This window comes from Ovis aries, chromosome 13 (genome assembly GCF_016772045.2).
Source record: "Ovis aries strain OAR_USU_Benz2616 breed Rambouillet chromosome 13, ARS-UI_Ramb_v3.0, whole genome shotgun sequence".
In the NCBI taxonomy this organism is placed as follows: Eukaryota; Metazoa; Chordata; class Mammalia; order Artiodactyla; family Bovidae; genus Ovis; species Ovis aries.
This window is the reverse complement of record NC_056066.1, coordinates 75,644,333-75,664,558: the sequence shown is the minus strand read 5'-3', so window position 1 is coordinate 75,664,558 and position 20,226 is coordinate 75,644,333. Positions and strand designations below refer to the sequence as shown.

Here is a 20,226-nt window from a genome sequence, read left to right as displayed (position 1 = left end):
TGAGGATTTTGATATTTCTCCCGGCAATCTTGATTCCAGCTTGTGTTTCTTCCAGTCCAGTGTTTCTCATGATGTACTCTGCACAGAAGTTAAATAAGCAGGGTGACAATACACAGCCTTGACGTACTCCTTTTCCTATTTGGAACCAGTCTGTTGTTCCATGTCCAGTTCTAACTGTTGCTTCCTGGCCTGCATATAGATTTCTCAAGAGGCAGGTTAGGTGGTCTGGTATTCCCATCTCTTTCTGAATTTTCCACAGTTTATTGTGATCCACACAGTCAAAGGCTTTGGCATAGTCAATAAAGCAGAAATAGATGTTTTTCTGGAACTCTCTTCCTTTTCCCATGATCCAGTGAATGTTGGCAATTTTATCCCTGGTTCCTCTGCCTTTTCTAAAACCAGCTTGAACATCAGGAAGTTCACAGTTCACGTATTGCTGAAGCCTAGCTTGGAGAATTTTGAGCATTACTTTACTAGCATGTGAGATGAGTGCAATTGTGTGGTAGTTTGAGTATTCTTTGGCATTGCCTTTCTTTGGGGTTGGAATGAAAACTGACCTTTTCCAGTCCTGTGGCCACTGCTGAGTTTTCCAAATTTGCTGGCATATTGAGTGCAGCACTTTCACAGCATCATCTTTCAGGATTTGAAATAGCTCTACTGGAATTCCATTACCTCCACTAGCTTTGTTCGTAGTGATGCTTTCTAAGGCCCACTTGACTTCACATTCCAAGCTTTACTTGTTAAGAAATCTGTCAATCTGAGATTCTAAGGCAAGAGCATCCAGCACAGGGCTGGCAATTAGGAGATATCAGCAAAGGGCTTAAATTAAGTTCTGGCTTGACGAGACCTACATACATGCAAGGACCAGTGAGAACGTGTAGGGATGAGGGTGGGCACTTTTGGATTCTTGTTGAAGTGGCATTTCTGGTCACAGTGTGCTGAGAGGCTGCCAGGCTCCTGCCCTCGGGCAATTGTCTAATGATCCACAATGAACAAGTGGTCAGCACCCCGCAGGACTTAAGTCCCAGAGCCAGCGTCCAAGTTGTGTCGGTTTTTAAGCACAGAAGTTTTAAATGCATTTTATTAGACTTCATTATCTTTATTCAACTAATGAGGGAACTGAGGCTTATGGAGATGATGTAAGCCTGTAACCCTGCAAATGAGCGATAAAGCCAGAACTAAAATTTGGGCTTGCCTGTGTCACTAGAGTGACAGAACTATAAACCAGTGTGGAACCTTCCATCCCACTTTCTCGTCTTACATTTGCTTGTCTTAGCTCCCAAATGTACCCTGTGGACTCCATCTTTCCTTCCGTAATTGCCAGTTCTTGGATCACTGGGGTGGCGGGGAGAAACGCTTTTGTCTAAAAATACTTGGCAAGCCACTAATTTTTTCCTACCCTGGAAGGACTATTTCCCTCCCAAACCCAAGGGATTGAATTTTATTTATTTAATATTTATAAAACTTCTTAGCAGACTACAGACATAATAAAAAAGATGTGATTTTGAGTTGTAGAACTGCTGGGCTGTCCCCAGCTCCCCCCAATTTTGGGGATACAGCATTAGAGACTCCCCAAACATCAGACTAGCAACGACTTTCTTCTGGAGGATGAGGAAAAGGCAGCAAATAAATTCACAGATGCTTAAGAGTCATAAATAAAGTTTGTCCTGATTCACTTGGTAGTTCTAAGACTGTGGAGGCTTAGAAAACACTCATTGACCCCATTAAAATCCAGGCAAATATTATTAAAAAGAGGAGGAAACACCAGCTACCTAAGAAACGTCCCAATAAGGTGTTGGGTGAAGTCAATTTATTAGGGGTGCCAAAAAAAGCAGCTTTCCCCAACCTTATACATTCTTGAGACTTCCCTGGTGGCTCAGACAGTAAAGCGTCTGTCTACAATGCGGGAGACCCAGGTTCGATCCCTGGGTTGGGAAGATCCCTTGGAGAAGGAAATGGCCATCCACTCCAGTACCATTGCCTGGAAAATCCCATGGACAGAGGAGCCTGGTAGGCTACAGTCCATGGGGTCACAAAGAGTCGGAGACAACTGAGCGACTTCACGTTCGTTCACTGTTAATATAATATATATATATGTGTGTATATATATATATATATATATATACACACACACACATTCTTGAGAATGAAGGGTCAAAGTTCAAGGACAAAGTCAGAGGTACACATGCCACAGCAAATTATAGTAATCCTTCTTGGAGACATCTCACTTTTCTTTCTCCCCTTTTAACGCTTTTACTTATTTTAACAACTGTTGAGGTATAACTGACATATAAAAAAACCATACATACTTGGAGCACAGTTTGGTAAGTTTTGAACACATGGTCACATCTATGAAACCACCACCACAATGAGGTTGATGAACAAATCCAGCACCAAGGGTTTCTCTGTAATTTCCCTGTAGTCGCTGCCTCCTGCTACCCACTCCCCAGCCAACCAGAGGTCTGCTTTCTTTCACCATTAATTAGTCTGTATTTTTTAGAGTTTTAAACAAATGGCATCACTTAGTATGTGATGTCCACACACATACAAACACACACTTTTCTGGCTTCTTTCAACCAGCAGGACTGTTCTGAGATTCAATCCACGTTGCTATATTTATCGCTAGTTTATCTCTCTGTGTTGCTGAGTACCACTCTACTGGGTGGAAGAATCCCTATCCGTTCACCTGGAGATGGACATCTGGGTTGATTCTAGTTTTTGGCTGGACGAAAGCCTTTATGAACATTCACTCATCAGTGCGCATCCGTCTTTGCATAGACTTGAGCTTTCTCGTTATGAGAGACTGTGGTTGCTGGTTCATAAGCAACTGCAAAAATGTCTTCCAAAGTGGTTGTAGCATCTCCCACTCCCACCAGCAAGGTTACGGGGATTCCAGCTGCTCTGCATCCCTGCCAATCATTGGTATGGTCAGTCTTTGTAATTACACCCATTCAATTTGCATTTCTCTGACTAATGCAGCACCCTAGTCATGTGCTTTTTACAAAATATTTCTTTCTTTTATTTTTGGCTGCGCTGGGTCTCAGCTGCAACACTAGGGCTCTTTGTGGTGGGGTGAGGGCTGCTCTCTAGATGTGGTCCATGGGCTCAGTTGCCCTGTAGCATGCGGGATCTTAGATACCGGGATTGAACCTGTGCCTTCTGCTTTGGAAAGCAGATTCTTACCCACTGGACCACCAGGGAAGTTCCAGTCAGGCACTTTTCTTTTTTTTCCGGCCGTGCTGGTATATTCTTTGGTCTGTTGAAGTACTTTGCCCATTTCTTTATCGGGTTGTTTTCTTATTATTGGTTTTGAAAGTTAAAAAAAAAACCATATTCTGAATGGTTTATTTTATGTGTCAACTTGTCTGAACCAAGGGAGGCCCAGACAGCTAGTAAGACATTATTTTTGGGTGTGGTGTGAAGGTATCTCCAAAGAGATTAGTGAGTAGAGATGATATGCCCTAACCAATGTGGGTGGGCATCAGGCAATCCACTGAGGATTCGGGTAGAACAAGAAGGCAGAGGAAGGGAGAACTCTCTCTCTTCCTGACACATAAAACTAACTATCACACGTGAGTTATTTAGAAGTGTGTTCTAAATACTTTGCTTTTGGATATTTTGGATATTTGCGAATTTTCCAAAAATCTTCCTTTTACTTCTAATTTAAGTCCCCTATTTTCAGAGTATGTGCTGTTAATTCCTTGAAACCTTTTAAATGTAATGGGACGTCACGATTTATGGCCTGGACGTTCTGTTTTGGTAAACGTTTCATGCGCATTTGAAAAAAACGTGAATTTTGCTGTTCCGTGGAGGGGCCTACAGGTTACATCTTTTCCCTCTAGTTCCCTCCCCAGAGAAAATGAGTTAACGGTTGTTTTTGCATCCTTCCGGAAACTTCCTATGCGAATATGGGCAGTAAACTATATTCATATTTAAAACCCTCCAGGATCATGTTGTGCAAGCGGTTCTTGTTTCCTCCCCTATCACAATAGCTCAGAGAGATCCATATTAGTGGATTCTTTTCAACAGCTGTATAGAGTGCCAAGGGTGGATACACTACCATTTATTTAACCTGACTCCTATTCATGGATATTTAGGTTACTTCCAGGCTTTTGCTCTGCTGCATCAAGAATTCTTTTAACTTAAGTCTTTGTACCTATGTGAAACTTTATTTTTAGTGTAAGTTTGTAGAAGTAGAATAATTGAATTAAAGCAACCATTACTGATTTGTCTTTTCTCTTGAGTAACAAGAGAGGTTCAGATTTTGCTTTTGCCATCAGCAAAAGTGCAAGTGAAAGCTGCTCAGTCATGTCTGACTCTTGGTGATCCCATGGAATTCTCCAAGCCAGAATACTGGAGTGGGTAGCCAATTCCCTTCTCCAGGGGATCTTCCCAACCCAGGGATCGAACCCAGGTCTCCCTCATTCCGGGGGGATTCTTTACCAGCTGAGCCACAAGGGAAGCCCAAGAATACTGGAGTGGGTAGCCTATCCCTTCTCCAGGGGATCTTCCTGCCATCAGCGAATTACCCTGCAAACGTCTGTGAATTGCTAGGGCTTCAAGTAATTGTGAATGCGTGTTGATGCCAACGGTGCGGTGATGGGGCTGTGGGCTGCGGAGGAGCAGAGCCTGAGGACAGCATATCGGGACAACGCAAAGGGTGAGCATGCTCTGTCAGTAATATATAAACCTCTTGAGCCTCTGGAATTTAGAACCAACCACTCAAGGAGATCCTGGATAATTTCAGAAGTGGAGCTTTTATGGGGAATTTTAAGAGAGTGCATGAGCGTGTGCGTGTGCGCGTGTGTGCCCAAGTAAGCTTACATGCCGTTCCTTTATAACAGACACGGGGGAGACGAGGCAAGAGACCTTGGTTACAGCTGACTATTATTTATGTCATTAGATTTTATGTGAGCTTGTTAGACACACAGTAAAAACCATCTCAACCACTTATTGTTGAACCTTAGGGCCAGAGGATAAATGAAGAACAGGGGGAAACAATAAGGGAAAATTTCAAAGAGACACAAAGAGCCTTTATGTTCACTCCGGATGGGGAACAAAAATGACCATCTCACATAACCCAAATTCCTGAGAAGTCAGTCAGTCTCTAGAATCCAGCTCACCAGCGAATTATAGATAGTAGCATCAGGTGGAAGATTTCCTGCTTATATTTCATTTCTGAAACCAGTTTGAAGAGGCCACATGCTGAAAAGCAGGATGGGCAAAGACAATTCAGCAAGTTTGTTACATTTCATACTCTTCCAAGGAAGCAAACTTTGGAAATTGGAAGCTGGGCATTATGCATTTATTCCGTACTCTTTGATGAGGTCACAGTGACCAAAGCCAGTGCCCAAATCTTAAACTGCCTTCCAAGTTGACTGAAAAATGCCTGGCCATGTTACCTTCCATTTGTCACCAAGCCAATGCTATTTAACTCACCCCAACTGATGGAAAATGCAAGCAACAGCCGCACCGAGAACTTCAGGAATCAAAGTGGTGAGTCTTCACTACTGTTCTTTTTCTAGCCATCCACCAATGAATATTTATTGAATGAATGTCCATACACATCATGCTAGCTTGCCTTCTACAAAGCCCCAGAAACAGGAGGCTTCAGAAAAGAAGAAAATGCAATGGGATTTCCTATCACTGGACGTTCTAATTTACGGCTGTCATGTTATTTAACGGTGATGAGTCTAAATTGTCTCAGAAAGGGTAGACACGTGCATAGCAGATTTACGAAATCAATAAATGAATGCCCAAGCTGGTGAGCTAGTTTGCACAGGGATGCAAACATCACCAAAGGGCCTGGATGTGGAATCGGGTGTGCTCTGTCTAAATGGAGCAAACATTACTCAGCTCCAGCCAAGCACTGTCACTTAACAATGTGGGCCTAGGGTGACTGGGTCATCTTTTAAGAGAAGGCAGGCATTAGAATTTTTAGGTAAAACTTTATGACTTTCTAAAATATGGGTGCAATTAAAAACACACGTACACCATGCCCCCACACCCACACACAAAGAAAAGCTAACAAAACATATCTGAGGGCTGTGATGCTAACTCATGGGTGGCCAGTTCATTACAACTGGGACCTCCACCCAGTTCATCTTTCATACAAGAGCTCAGACCACAGCCATGAATGACCACAGGGCAGTGATGGTACTTACCGCCAAGTGACTCGGAACTCTGGCTGGGGATGTTGTGAGATGCCTCCTGGAGGACGTAGGTGGACGTGGAGAGAGGAGAAGGGCAGATGCTGCTGGCTGGGACGTAAGGAGGGTTGTAGGATGAGCTGTAATACTGGGAGTACTGGCTCTGTGGGAAGCTGGGGTAGGAAGGATAGTCCTGCAAAGGGAAACCCACAAGGCTGTGAGTGGGGAAGACTGTCAGGCTGACGCGGGCGAGGGGCCTCCTGGGCCGGGTCTTCTGCATCGATCCCTGTTCCCCCACCATTACAATAAAAGTTCTATGAGGGCTGGAGTTTCCCCTAAAAGCAGATTTTCCCCCAAGACAAGGATTCAAGGGCAAGTAGAGGATTTAGGCGGTGAAGGCAAGACCAGCTGGGGAATGGGGAAGCGAGGTAGCAAAGGGAAGAAGGGCAAGGAGTCAGCACGGGGGCTTCTCCAATGGAGCCTGGAGCTGAATTCTACCCAGGAGAGGCTGGGATGGCAAAAAACACACCTCAGAAAGATCTCTCCCAGGGGGCAAAGGAGCGGAGGTATTTATATACCAACTCCAGCCAGTCTTTGCTTGAGAGCTGCTCCCAGAGGGTTTCAATTCCCTGGCACTTCCTACTGCCCTATACATTGGTTCCAGAAAACACCCGTGTGCCCAGGGATGCAGAGATTGGCAGCTGGAAGCCAACAGGTGCACCCTAAAGGACATGGGTATGGTTCTGACAGCATCCGTCTCAGCCACTGTTGTATCCCCAGTGCCTGGGAGAGTGCTGGGCACATGTGGGCACTCAATAAATGCTACAAAAAATTAAAGAACAACTGAATGTGGAATGAAGACCACATACACTTGCTCAGGAGACTAGGTGACCTTTTAGGTTCATGGCGGGTGGTGGTGGTGGTGGCTCATAGTACGCCTACACGGCATCAGGGATCCAGAACCTTCTAGGAGGGAGTCTCAGAGATGAAATCAAAGAATACCGATCCTCTTTATCAAAGAGGATCTTGGTCTGTTTCAACCAACCAAATAGTCCAACTCTCCCACCATAGTCACTGTTTCATATATTTAGCCCCACCGGAAAGTAGAGCTTCTCAGTCTTGCAAAGAACTCATGGACGGTTCTTAACAGGAAAGGTACACAGGTAGTACACAGAGTTCCCTCCACCCTGAGCAGGTTAATTCTTAACTCACTCTTTAAGTGAAACCGGGAGACTCACATTATTGGCCAACATCCATCCATCTTTATAGTGTTGACTAAGTTCCATTTCACAAGTATTTATAATGCCCTCACTCTGTGTTGGGCACTTTACAGTGAGATGCAGAGGTGAAGATGACGTCCTTTCACCCTTGAAGAGCTTGGGGTCTGGTGAAAGGCACACATTTTTGCTTGCATACGTTCCAGATTCAACAGTCAATGGGTGTCTTCGACAGGGATCAAGATGGAACACAGAATAGAGCCCCTTCATCTTGGAAATGTGCCAACAATTCCGATTTCTCTGCCTCTACGCTGTCTCTGTCCGGTGGCTGTTGGTGTAGCCTGGCCCCTGTGGCCTCCAAACCCAGGGAATGAGAGGCCTGGTGCAGGTGGCCTCTCTGGCCGCCCTGATTTAAGGGGACTACTTAGGGAAAGAGCCCAGAAGACCACTGGTAGGGAGCTAGTCTACCTGGTGCACGGTTCCGAATCCGGCCGCGTTGGTCAGTCCGTTTGCTCCTTGATAGATGCCGGCCGTGCCTGTGGGGAGGAGCGACAGATGAGGCTCTAGCAGTCAGGGAGGGACGTGGAGGAGAAAGGCGCAGTGGAAGGCTGGAGGTTCGAAAGTTTGGGATGGAACTTATGACTCTGACCATCTCTCTGAACCTCGGTTCTCTCAGTTAATGAATAAAATACAAATAACACCTTCAAAGGATTCTGGTGAGACATAAATGAGAGAGCACACAACACAGCTTCTGGTACTCGGTAACTAGGTTTTAGAAATAATTTAGTTTTTAAAAAATTGTGGTAAATGTACATAACAACAAACACTGGCCATTTTACCCATTTTGTTTTTATTTTTAAAAATTGAAGTATAGCTAATTAAAAATGGTGTGTTAGTTTCGGACATACAGCAGAGTGATTCGGTTAAACATATATGTAAAACAGCGTACATGGGTTCCAATTTCTCCAAATCCTCACCAATACTTATTTTCTGACTTTTTAAAAAAATTGCAGCCATTCTAAAGGGTGTAAGGTAGCAATGACTATGCTTTGAATTAAATGAAAGAATAAAACGACTTCTCGTTTTTGAACTTCAGTTGTCCCACCTGTAAAATGGGAATAAAAATGATACTACTCCTACTAGAAAATGCTACTTAGTCAATGAATGAGTAAATGAATGAATGAGTCGGAGTCTTTCCCTGGTCTCCCCTGACCAGGTAAGCTGGTGGTCCGGGGAGACCTCCGAGATGACATGTGAGCCGCGTCATGAATGGTAAGAGGAAACCAGGGATGGAAATACCCTGAGGGAAGAGACATCTCGAACACTGAGGGCGAGACTCTCAGGTAGGGATTAGCTTGATAGGTTACAGAGAAAGAAAAAGGGGTCCATGGAGCAGGAGCCCAGAGAAGGAAGAGGGGGGTTACCACCAGAGTAGCAGTGAACTCTGAGTGTCAGGGCTCCTCCTGGGGGAAGTGAGCAGAGGAAAATTAGGTCTGGTGCTCACGGCAGCCTGGATAGTGAGTGGCAGCCTCGGGCGCTGGAATCCAGGCAGTCTGGCTCAAGTCTCCCTTTTCAGCATGGCTCTATACTGCCAGGCTTCCCTGGCGGCTCAGACAGTAAAGAATCTGCAATGCAAGAGACCGAGGTTTGATCCCTGGGTCAGGAAGATCCCCTGGAGAAGGAATGGCCACCCACTCCAGCGTTCTTGCCTGGAGAATTCCACGGACAGAGGAGTCAGGCGGGCTACAGTCCATGGGGTCACAAAGAGTCAGACACGACTAAGCGACTGAACACACACACTCTACTGCCAAAGCTGTTTCTTTTTAGAACTGTTTTTGGGGCATACGTTATACAATCCCTCCACTGTAAATGTTGGTTCAATGATTTTTAAAGTAAATTGCTTAACTGTACAGCTGTCACCACGATGCAGTTTTAGGACATTTCTATTACCCTCAAAGAACCCTCATGCCTGTTTGCAGTTGACCTCTTCTCCCATCCTCAGGCAGCTCTTTCTGATTATAGCCATTCTAGTAGATGTGTCTGTCCCTGGAGTAGGAAATGGCAACCCACTCCAGTATTCGCGCCTGGAAAATTCCATGGCCGGAGGAGTCTGGTGGGCCTCAGTCCATGGGGTTGCAGAGAGTCAGAAAGCACTGAGCAACTGAGCAGTAGATGTGTAGTGGCCTCTCATTCTGGTTTTAAGCAGCATTTCTCTAATGACTAATTAAGCTGGGCACCTTTTTATGTGCTTATTAGTTATTCAGGTGGCTTCTTTGATGAAGATTCATCCAAATTTTTTTCCCACTAAAAAAAAGTTAGGGTGTCCTCTTAATACTGATTTGTAAGAGTCCTTTATATACTCTGGACACAGGTTCTTTATCAGACATATGATTTGCAAATATTATCCCCCAGTCCTGTCTCTTAATTTTCCTAATGGTGTCGCTCGAAAAGCAAAGCAAAAGTTTTAAAGTTACTAATATTTTTTATAAATCTTGCTTTTGCTGCCTAACTCAAGGTCATAAAGACTCTTTCTAATATTTTCTTTTAGAAATTTTAGAGTTGAAGGCCTTACATTTAGGTCTATGATCTAATGTAAGTGAGTTTTTGTGTACTGTGTGAGATAAGGGCCTAAATTAATCTTTTTGCACATGGCTACCCAGTTGTTCCAACACAAGAATAAAAAGTCTATCCTTTCCCTCACTAAATTTCTTGGCACCTTTGTCAAAAATTGACAACGTGAGAGTTTATTTATGGGCTCTCTATTCTCTTCCACTGACCTATCCATTCTGCACCAATTCCATCCGGTCTTGATTATTGTAGCTTTATATGAAGTTTTGAAACCAGCTAGCGTGAGTTCTCCAACTTGATTTTTCTTTTCCAAGATTGTTTCACCTTCTCAGTACAACCTTGGCATTTACATATCAGTTTTAGAATAAGCTTGATAATTTGTATTGGTGAGAATAAAGTGGCATGACATTATTCAAGAGTATCAACTCAGAAATCTATATCCAGAGGAAACATCCTTCAGAAATGGGGGAAATCAACACATTCTCAAAATGAGGGAGAACCAAGAGAACTTGTCATACAGTAGACCTCCCCTGAAATAAGGGCTACAGAAAGTTCTTAAAACAGACAGGAAATTTTAAAAACCGGGGGCGGGGGGGGGGGCGTGCGGGTTGGGCGGGGGAAGGAATCCTGAAACATCAGGCAGGAAGAAAGAAAAAGAGTGAAAATATGGGTAAGTAAAATCTCTTGGCCAAGAGGTTATAACACTAACTCAATATACAATTAGATTCATAACTGTTTGCTATTAAACTTGTTTTACAACTATATAAAACACTGAAATGGTTCCAAAGTCAAATCGACAAAATAAACTAACCATATCCTTATCCAGGGCTTTCCCAGATGGCTCAGTGGTAAGAATCCTCCTGCCAATGCAGGAGATGTGGGTTTGATCCCTGGTCTGGAAATATCCCCTGGAGTAGTAGGGAATGATAACCCACCCCAGTATTATTGCCTGGGAAATCCCATGGACAGAGGGCCGGGTGGGATACAGTCCATGGGGTCACGAAAGAGTTGGACAGGACTTAGCAACTGAACACCACCGCTCTTATCCAGAAGTGAGGGGAATGTGTCCCAAGCACTGGTAAGGCAGGGGGGAAGTAAACTGCCAGAAAGTAATTTCACTAGGAGCTTGGAGGGGGCACAGGGAAGGGTTCTGAAATGCCAGCTGGGAGGTGTGGAGTCAAGGAAGGCTTCCTGGAGGAAATGACAACTAAACTAGTCTCTGAAGGATGAGTAGGAGTGAGCTGCATGAAGAGAGCACGAACCAGGAACACCAGCATACATGGGCATCTGCTTCAGATCATCATTCCACAGAGGCGTATCTGAGACCCAGAAACCAGAGAGTGTGTCCTCACTAATACGGCACGATGTGCTGGAATCCCATTCTCTCCTCCACGGCCTGTCAGGACACATCTGGGCAGAAAGTCTAGGCCAGTCTATTTCATTCAAGGTCATTTTGGGGGTCCTGGTTACCATGGCAACTCCTCCCTGCTAAATCATAGAAATATGCCTGCCTTGGGAAGTCACCTCTGGATGCGGTGCTTTCTCTCCTGATTTCTCTTTTCTTTGGCGGCAACCTTCTGAATGATGAATGGGGCGGGTTTAGAAATAAACCAGCCCACAATCTCATCCCTTGGTATTCTTTCTCCCAAATGGCTTCTTGTTTGTTTACATTTTATGACCCAGGGGCATGAGAAGAATGGGCAGCTGAACAAACCGCAGCATGCCGAGGGCAGTCCCTGAGTCCCCGCAGTGAGAGAACCCTCCCATGCCAGAGAGGACGCAGGAGGAAGGGGGCACACAGCCCCAGATGCCTCATGCCACATATGTGGTCTGCAAATGGATCCAACTGGAGCTGGAATGTTAAACACTGACCTCTAGCCTCCGTTTGGTTGGTGGAAGGCCTGGGGAGGGCAAGGATGAGAAGAGGAAAAACATCTCTTAAGGGGATGATAGTGACGGATCCGGCTTTGAGGTCCCCTCCACTATCCCTTCATTCCTTCTCTCTCATATTAAGGGAATCTCTGCTTTCAAGCTGCGCACATGGCCAATTAGAATAAGCACTGCACGGCCCAGCTTCCCCTGTGACTGGTGCAGTCATGTGATGAGCTTCAGGGAAGGGAAGAGAGGTAAGTTACTGTGTGCAACTTCCGAGTCGTGCCCTCAAAGGGCAGAGGCGGGTTCTTCCTTGCCTGGAATGGAGCTATGTTGGATCACAAAACTGAGGAACCAGACATAGGAGCTTGGACCCCTGCCATATGTGCAGACCAGAACCGCCAAATCAGTTTGGACTTTGAGGCGAGAAAGAAATGCCCTTCTTTCTTGCTGAAGACGCTGCTATTCTATATGTCATATCGGAGAACTGCTTTATTTTTTTGGCTGGTTGGGCTGGTTGGTTTTCTTGGATTTTAAGTAAAAGTTGATTCTCACTGCCTGGCTCAGTAAAACAGTTTTTAAGTGAACGGTCATTCATTTACTCAATAATCATTTCCCAGTGATGTACCAAATACTACTGTGTCTACAACTTTTCTAGTATCCTACAATAGGCAAGGGTTGACGCTGATGTTCAGCGAGAACAGACAGAAGACCACTGAGTGAACAGATACACAAGGAGTTGAGATAATTCCAGACAGATCAAAACAGTGGTGTATGCGCGTTGGTTTTTAAATGCTAACCCTTTGGGGAAGAAGATACGGCAATTCACGGTGGGATCTGACAAGTTCTGCACTGGTCCACACCCTGCTCTAGGAGACGAGTCTCTGACCACGGGCATGGATGTTGGGCGCAAGATGGAGCTGCTATGAAAGCTTCTCACTCCACTTCCGTATATGTTTGTTACCACTGGCCAGCAGGCTCGTGGGCGGATCCCACTTGGCAGGCCAACTAAGAATGAGGTTGAAGTAGGTAAAATGGCTTAGTAAGAAACAGGAAGAAAGAAGGCTTTTCTCAAGTGGGGGATGCAATTCTCCGGGCTAGAGAAGTGGGACAGAGCAAGAGGGAAGGGAAAAGAGTGAGAGGAGGCGAGTGAGGACGAGCAGGAGTCGCAGGGCAGAGGGATTCTGTTCTCTGCACACGCACATAGCTGCTGAGAAAGCAGCAAGACCCTCACGTCATGGGGAACACATGCACACCCAGGGCTGATTCATGTCAATGTATGGCAAAACCCACTACAATACTGTAAAGTAATTAGCTTCCAATTAAAATAAATAAATAAATTAAAAATAAATAAAAGACCCTCAAGTCAGAAGTGGCCGTGTGTGCTGTGGCTAAGACAGGAAACCCTCGAAATCTTACCGGGAGGAGAGGGATGGAGCTGGTGCAGACAGTGATAAATGGTGACTGACATGCAGTTTCAGGGTCAGGGAATGATGAGGGTGGTGGGGATTGTGTCAAACTGCAATGTATAGTTTCTATCTAAGGGTCAGCAGTTTGGAGCAGACACTATTTGGCTCCCCAGGAGGTATTCCCCATTCCTTTCCCCCCAGCAGCTTCAGGATGGCCATGTAATCTAGCTCTGGTCAAGGGGGCTTCTGGGAGAAACTTTTGGTCCTCTGCTGGATTATGTAAGGATGTAATGTCTGGAGTTACAGCAGCCATCTTGGGACATGAGGTCACAACCATAAAAACAAAAAGTCCATTGGCTGAGGCACAAGGAGTAAAAAGATGAAAAGAACTTGGTCCTCGAAGATAAAAATTGAGCTGACAAACAACCTTGGGGGTCCAGACTTCTGGCTAAATACCCAATAAATATCATTATGGTGTAAGCTGATGTTAACTGAGCTTTTTGTTCCTTGCAGACCAAAGCATTCTTAACTGATACAGTACTACTCAGCTCCAGCTCACCTGTGTCACCTAGAAATGTGAGTCTAAAGTAGCCAGGGTGTCTGATTTTTCCAAACAAGTCAGAAATCTGGATTTGTATAAAATGTTCCAATTTTAAAGTATATGCAATCAATACAAAGTAGTCAGACAAAACAAACCCAAAACAAAAAAAATTAAAAACACGGTCACCATGTGGATGTGGCCTATGGGTTTCCAGTTTGTGACCTCTGGTCTAGGAAGATAGAACAATGAAAGATTCCTGGGTCCACAATATAGCATAGACACAGCAAGGAAGAGCCCCAGACCCCAAAAGGCCACATGGACCAAGAAATGAACGATTTGGCAGCAGCCTGGGCCCCAGTAAGGGAAGACAGGGTGAGCCCCCAACCCCACAACACACTGGGTAAGATGCCAGAACTACAGCCAACATTCTGGAGAGTTTGGGAAAGCCCCAGGCAAAACTTTCCCATCAGTTCAGGGAAATGGTGGCTCCAAAGAGAAATCACATTGAAATACTGAAAATAAAATCAGTTCTATTTTTTACCCCTTTGAGCGCACAGATTGAGATTCATACCTAGACAAGGGACTGAGGAATTCTTCATGTCCCTGGAACTGTACTTCCACCAATGTCAGGGAATTCGTGCGGCTAGCATCTCACTGCCCCCTACCCCCGCCTTTGTCATCATGCAAAATGTTGAGTGCTGAGGAGTTAATTCACGTTCTTTGCACATTTTCCATTCCAGCGTGTCTGTGTGTATCCTTTGTTTCTGTGTTGATACAAATAGTGCATTAGCATTTTGTGCGCAAATATATAATTCCCCGGTGGCTCAGATGTAAAGAATATACCTGCAACGCAGGAGACTCGGGTTCAGTCCATGGGTCAGGAAGATCCCCTGCAGAAGGGAATGGCTACCCACTCCAGTATTCCTGCCTGGAGAATCCCATGGACAGAGGAGCCTGGTGGGCTACAGTCCATGGGGTGTCAAAGAGTCAGACACGACTGAGTGACTAACATCATCACTCATTTATATGTAATTCCAGTAAATTCCGTGCATTACATTTCTTATGGTTTCTTAGCTGTTTTTCATCCAGCATTAGGTTCTTTTTTTTTCTCTCTCAAGTACCTTTTAGTATCTTTTAACATAGCTCATTAAAAATCTATGTGCCATATTTCTTGCATGAATCCCCTGAAAGTTCCAGACCTGGCAAAAATATTTTTAAGTACACAGCTGATTTCTGCATTACATACTTTATATTTATACATTTGTTATTTGTTTTGCACGTGTCTATGGTTTTACTACTTTCAAGACAAAAGTCACATATACAAATGCAGACTAATCAAAACATAAAAGTCAGCCATTGTCTAAAACGAGGTACACGGCTCTATATCAGAAAGGAAAACTGAAGCTGAAACTAACCTGTGTTGCTTATAAGATGTGAGACGGAAAGCACAAGTTGGAAAGGGTATGACATCTTTTCGGAGTGGGATGCATCTATGTCCATGTTCGCCTTTTATGGTATTGACCTCTTAGTCACTGGCACTGAGTATCAGCATTAGGTTCTTAAGACCCATCAATGCTACTGCGGGTATATCCCGCCTGCCGCCCCCGCAGCTGTGCAGTCCTCCCTGTGTGCTTTCTTCCTATCTCTTTTGTTCCCTCCTCCATCTGGGAGGGGACGTGGGATGCCTCCATCACCAATAAGGTTGCTGTGAACATTGCTTGACCTCTCCCTCATGTTCTGTGTGTGAGTTTCCTTGGGATGTACCCCCACGAGCTGGGCTGCTGGGTCCCAAGGCCGAACAGACTGAGTTTCCCTAAGGACTGAGTGAGCGCTCTTGGCACAGCTACTGTCAGTGATGGTGGGTCCCCTGTCCTCGAATCCCGACCAGCGGCTGGCATAACCCCACTTGCTAATCTCTGCTATCCAATTAGGACCAACGTGACATCTCATTTACTGTCTTGAATTCATATTTCTCTGATGACTGGGTGACTCTGCACATCCCTTCTTGGGCTTGTTGCCTTCTGGATTTCCTTTCTTTTTTTAAGATTTTTTTTTGATGTGGACCCTTTTGAAATTTTTATTGAATTTGTTGCAATATTGTTTCCATTTTATGTTTTGTGGTTTTTTTTGGTTGCCAGGCATGTAGGAACTTTGCTCCCCAACCAGGGATTGAACCCACAACCCCTGCTTTGGAAGGTGAAGTCTTAGCCACCAGGCCAACAGGTAGTTCCTGGATTCCCTCTTTTTAAGGAGATGGTGACAGTTGTCAATGAAAACCTCTCCTCCCTCTCAAGCTCGGCTTTAACTTAATCTAAGCCCCGAGAAGCTTCAGTTACCAGCATTAGCTGTTGTACCACTACTGGTAATAGTCTCCATTTATTGAGTGCTTATTACCTTCCCCAGGGCTGGTCGTTTTACATGCGTTATCTTGTTGTGTCTCCACTACGCACCCGAGGAAGGAGGTTCTATCAGTAGGTGACAGAGCAGGGTTCAAGCCCAGGTCAGCCTGACTCCAAAGCTCTGGGCCCCAGCTTGTGTGCAGCTCAGCCTTCCAAGCAGCTGTGGGAAGGTCACAGGTTCTTCAGGCCCTCCTGATTTCACTGTCATCGCGTGTCTGACCCGCCATCCCAGCCAAAGGAAATCTCATGGAGAGTCTCAGTGAACAAGCACCCTCTCATCAATGCTACTTGCTCTGGAATCTATCTTACAATTTCCTTCCCTGTAACAAAGGAACTTCCTCTACTGGGTCCACAATGACACTCAAAAACTAGATTCCCACTTGCCGCAACTAACAACTAACTAACTAACTAACTAACTATTAAAAGACGCTTTAAAAAAAAACCCCCATCCCTCTACCCCCCACAGGTACTCATTCATTCATTAAGTCTGATTGCTGCCAGTACTAGAATAAAATTGATGAAAACATACCAGGACTGCAAGTGAGAAATCTCTGGATATGCAGTTGGGAGGGGTGATATACAAAGTCATCAGGAGATAATGTACCACAGAGAAAAACCACAGGTAGAGAGAGGTGAGCCTGTTATAGAAACCCACCCACTCAAGCATCCCATCCATGGCCCAGGTTCCAGAAAGGGACGAATCACAGCTCTTTTTCAGGGTGATTTTCTGCTTCTTTTCTTTACCCAGGATCCAGTGACCACAAAGACCTGGTAAGCGCTGGCCCAGCCCTCTTCCTACTGTGTCCACTCATCCAGACATGCACTCATTTATTCAATAAATATTTGCTCAGTGCCTCCTATGTGCCAAGATTTCTATCTTGAGAAAGAGCTGGGTCCTGTCTTTTTGGATCTAAGAGCCTAGAAGGGGTGGATGACAACAGTGAATTCAGATGCAACTGATTATTTTGCCCTCGTGACTGTGCACAAGTCTCAGTTTTCCTAAGCCTCAGTTTTACCACCTAAACAGTGGAATCGAGCACAGTTTACTTATATGACTTATTATGAGGATTCTGTGAGATAAGGCTTATGAGAGGCAGAGCCCAGCACAGAGTAAGTGTTCAGTAACTAGGGGCTGAGCTTATGATCCTCTCTGGGTTCATAATTACCATTGGAGGTATCAACAAGGAGAGTATTTCATTGATCCAGCATTTAAAAAATGTTCATGGAAGTAAAAACATCCAGGAAGGTTGGAAAAAGAAAAAAAAAGAAAAAGAAAGAAAACAATTTGGATAGGGCCAAACACAGATCCCAAATGAAAACGGGGGATTCTGGGGTGGGCCTGGACTGAGCTCTCGGCTCTGAGACCCACTCGTGGTCCATAGATAGGAGGGGAGGCGCCCAGGTCCGTCTTGCTGATGCCGAGTCGTCAAGCCCATTTTGCCGTCTTAAAACAAATCCAAACACGCCCCTGGAGCTTGTCCTCTCGCATCTTTGCTCCACGTGGAGTCCAGCCCACATCTGCGTTTAATCAAATCAGTTGCTAAATGTCACAATGGCCTCATTCACAGGTAGCATAAAGCATATTTAACTGGCAATAAAACAATCCGCATTCCTGAGAATGCCTTTTCAGATCGGCTGCCCTGTCACTGCGTCTCTGCCACACGAGTCGGAATAAAGCTGGGGCAGAGGCGGGGGAGGTGGGGGTGCCAAGAGGGGCGAGGATACTGCTGGGGAGCCAGCAATCACAGGCAGGGCCACACGTGCTGCTGCGGGAAGACGTCCAAGGCGCTCGGTGAGAAAGGCAGGAGGCAGGATGGTGAGGCTGCCCTGAGCAAACACGCCAGACGAAACACGGAAATCTGTTCGTTTCAGTTACATAGAAAGATTGATAAACTGGGAGAGCCTCTTAGAGGAGATGGTAGGTGAGCAGAAGCTCAACAGATGAGACAGAACCAGCCCAACCAGTGAAGGGCTGGTGAAAGGTCATTCCAGGTTGGGGGTATTAGCACAACGTAAAGGCCCTGAGACGGGAAGAACAAAAGGGAAGCCAGTGTGAGCTGAAATGGAAGAAGGGCTTAGGGGGCCATATGCATGATGCGGTCTGAAAGGCTCTTCAGGCTTGGCCGGGGGCAGCTATGGCTGGGCACTGGCATTTATTTCTGATTGCAACGGGAAACCCCAGCAGGGCTTTCAAGCAGGGGAATGGCATGATCTGATACAACTTGGGAAAGGACTGACTGTGTGACTTCTCTGCTTAGTGTGGTAGAAAGACATCGGGGGTGATAATGGATGCCAAGGCCAAATACGCTATTCTTACTGCCAAGCAGCTCCTCGAGAGAGACTCTTGAGAATGGGAACCTATAAAGACCAGATATTCTTTTTTTTTTTTTTTAATACTCATTTATGTATGTATGTATTTGGTCTTAGTCCCGACATATGGGATCTTTAGTTGCGGCATGTGGGATCTAGTTCCACCACCAGGGACTGAAGCTGGGCCTCCCGCACTGGGAGTGCAGAAGTCTTAGCCACTGGACCGCCAGGGTAGTCCCAAGATCAGAGAAATGTACACTGATGTCAAGTGCCTAGGGAGGGCACTAAGGTTAGACAGGCCTTATATTGCCCTGGTGGAGTGTGTGAGCCAGCCTGGATCGATTACTGTCTCACATTCCCCCGAGCACAATGATTGCTTTAGGGGTGTGCCTCTGAACCACACAGGTCCAAACGACAGGCAGTCTCAAGATAACAGATCATAAAACAGCTGAGCTGCTGTAGCCACTTGGTGACCATGAGGGCCCTTGGCATTTACATGACTGCCCTCCTCCAAAAAGAGATAACGTACCCATTTTTCACTGAGTAGATATGCAAAAAAGTCTGCTGAAAGATCAGATGAAATGATTGAATCTTCATCTTTGATGCTCTCCCCCCATCACAGATTTAAATGCCATCACCGATTTCTATGAATAGGGCCTCTTAAATACTCTGCAAGTCTATCCATTTTTCTTCATCTCCACCACCACCACCTCCACGCCTCTATCATCTCTTTGCCTGAGTATGCATAGTATCTTCATTGATTTTCCTGCACCCACCCAGGTCCTGGTTCAATTCCTCATCCTCAAGGCCCACTCTGCTTCAGATCAGTACAGCCTCCCTGGCTTCCCATTGTATTTACAACCCTTTACTACGTCCATAGGACTGCTGAGACCTGTGTCTTCTCTAACCTCACTGAGCTCCACCTTTCTGCCCTGCTGTGGGATGAACTGCACCTCCTGAAAAGATCTACTCAAGTCCTAGCTCCAGGACCTATGAACATGACCTGATCTGGAAATAGGGTCTTTGCAGATGTAATCAAGTTAAGATGAGGTCATTCTGGATTAGGCGGGCCCTGATCCAATGACGGGCTTCCTAGGTGGTGCAGTGGTAAAGAATCTGCCTGCCAATGCAGGAGACGTGGGTTTGATCCCTGGATCAGGAAGATCTCCTGCAGAAGCAAATGGCAACCCGCTCCAGTACTCTTGCCCAGGAAATTCCACGGACAGAGGAGCCTGGTGGACTACAGTCCGTGGAGCTGCGTAGGACTGAGAGACTGAGTACCCAACACATGATCCAGGGACTCGTGTCCTCATGAGAAGAGAGGAATCTGGACACAGGCAGGCAGAGGGAAGAAGGCCCTGTGAGGACAGAGGCAGAGACCGGAGTGATGTGTTTCCACAGCCCAGGAAGGCCAAGGATGGCCGGCGACCACCAGAAGCTGGGGGCGGGGCAAGAGACAGAGTCTCTCCCAGAACCTGCAGAAGGATCCAACCCTATACACACCTTGATATTGGACTTCTGGCCTCCAGACCTGTAGGACTTGGTTACCGCAGTCCTAGCAAACCAGGACACCTCTGCTCGGCCTCTTTCCAGTTTCCTGGCCGTTTAGAACATCATGCTGAGACGTCTATGTTTGCCCTTCCCTCCGCCTGGAATACCTGCTTAGAGCCCAAATCTTAGTGTCCCCACGAATCATCCAGAGATCCTGTGAAAAAGTAGATTCTGTAGGTTCTGGGTGAGCCCTGAGATTTCTAACCCTCT

General features: G+C 45.7%; 1 protein-coding gene across 3 annotated transcripts in view; it reads right to left on the bottom strand.

Annotated features, from left to right (window-relative positions):
* EYA2 (EYA transcriptional coactivator and phosphatase 2) overlaps positions 1–20,226 on the bottom strand; it is a 259,545-nt gene that overhangs the window by 88,760 nt on the left and 150,559 nt on the right. For all 3 annotated transcript variants that reach the window (XM_060397087.1, XM_027977274.2, XM_042230227.1), the window contains 2 exons: positions 7,835–7,902; positions 6,165–6,342 (listed from right to left, as the gene is read on the bottom strand). In XM_060397087.1, coding sequence (XP_060253070.1) covers positions 6,165–6,342; positions 7,835–7,902 — 246 coding nt within the window. The remainder of the gene's footprint in view (positions 1–6,164; positions 6,343–7,834; positions 7,903–20,226) is intronic.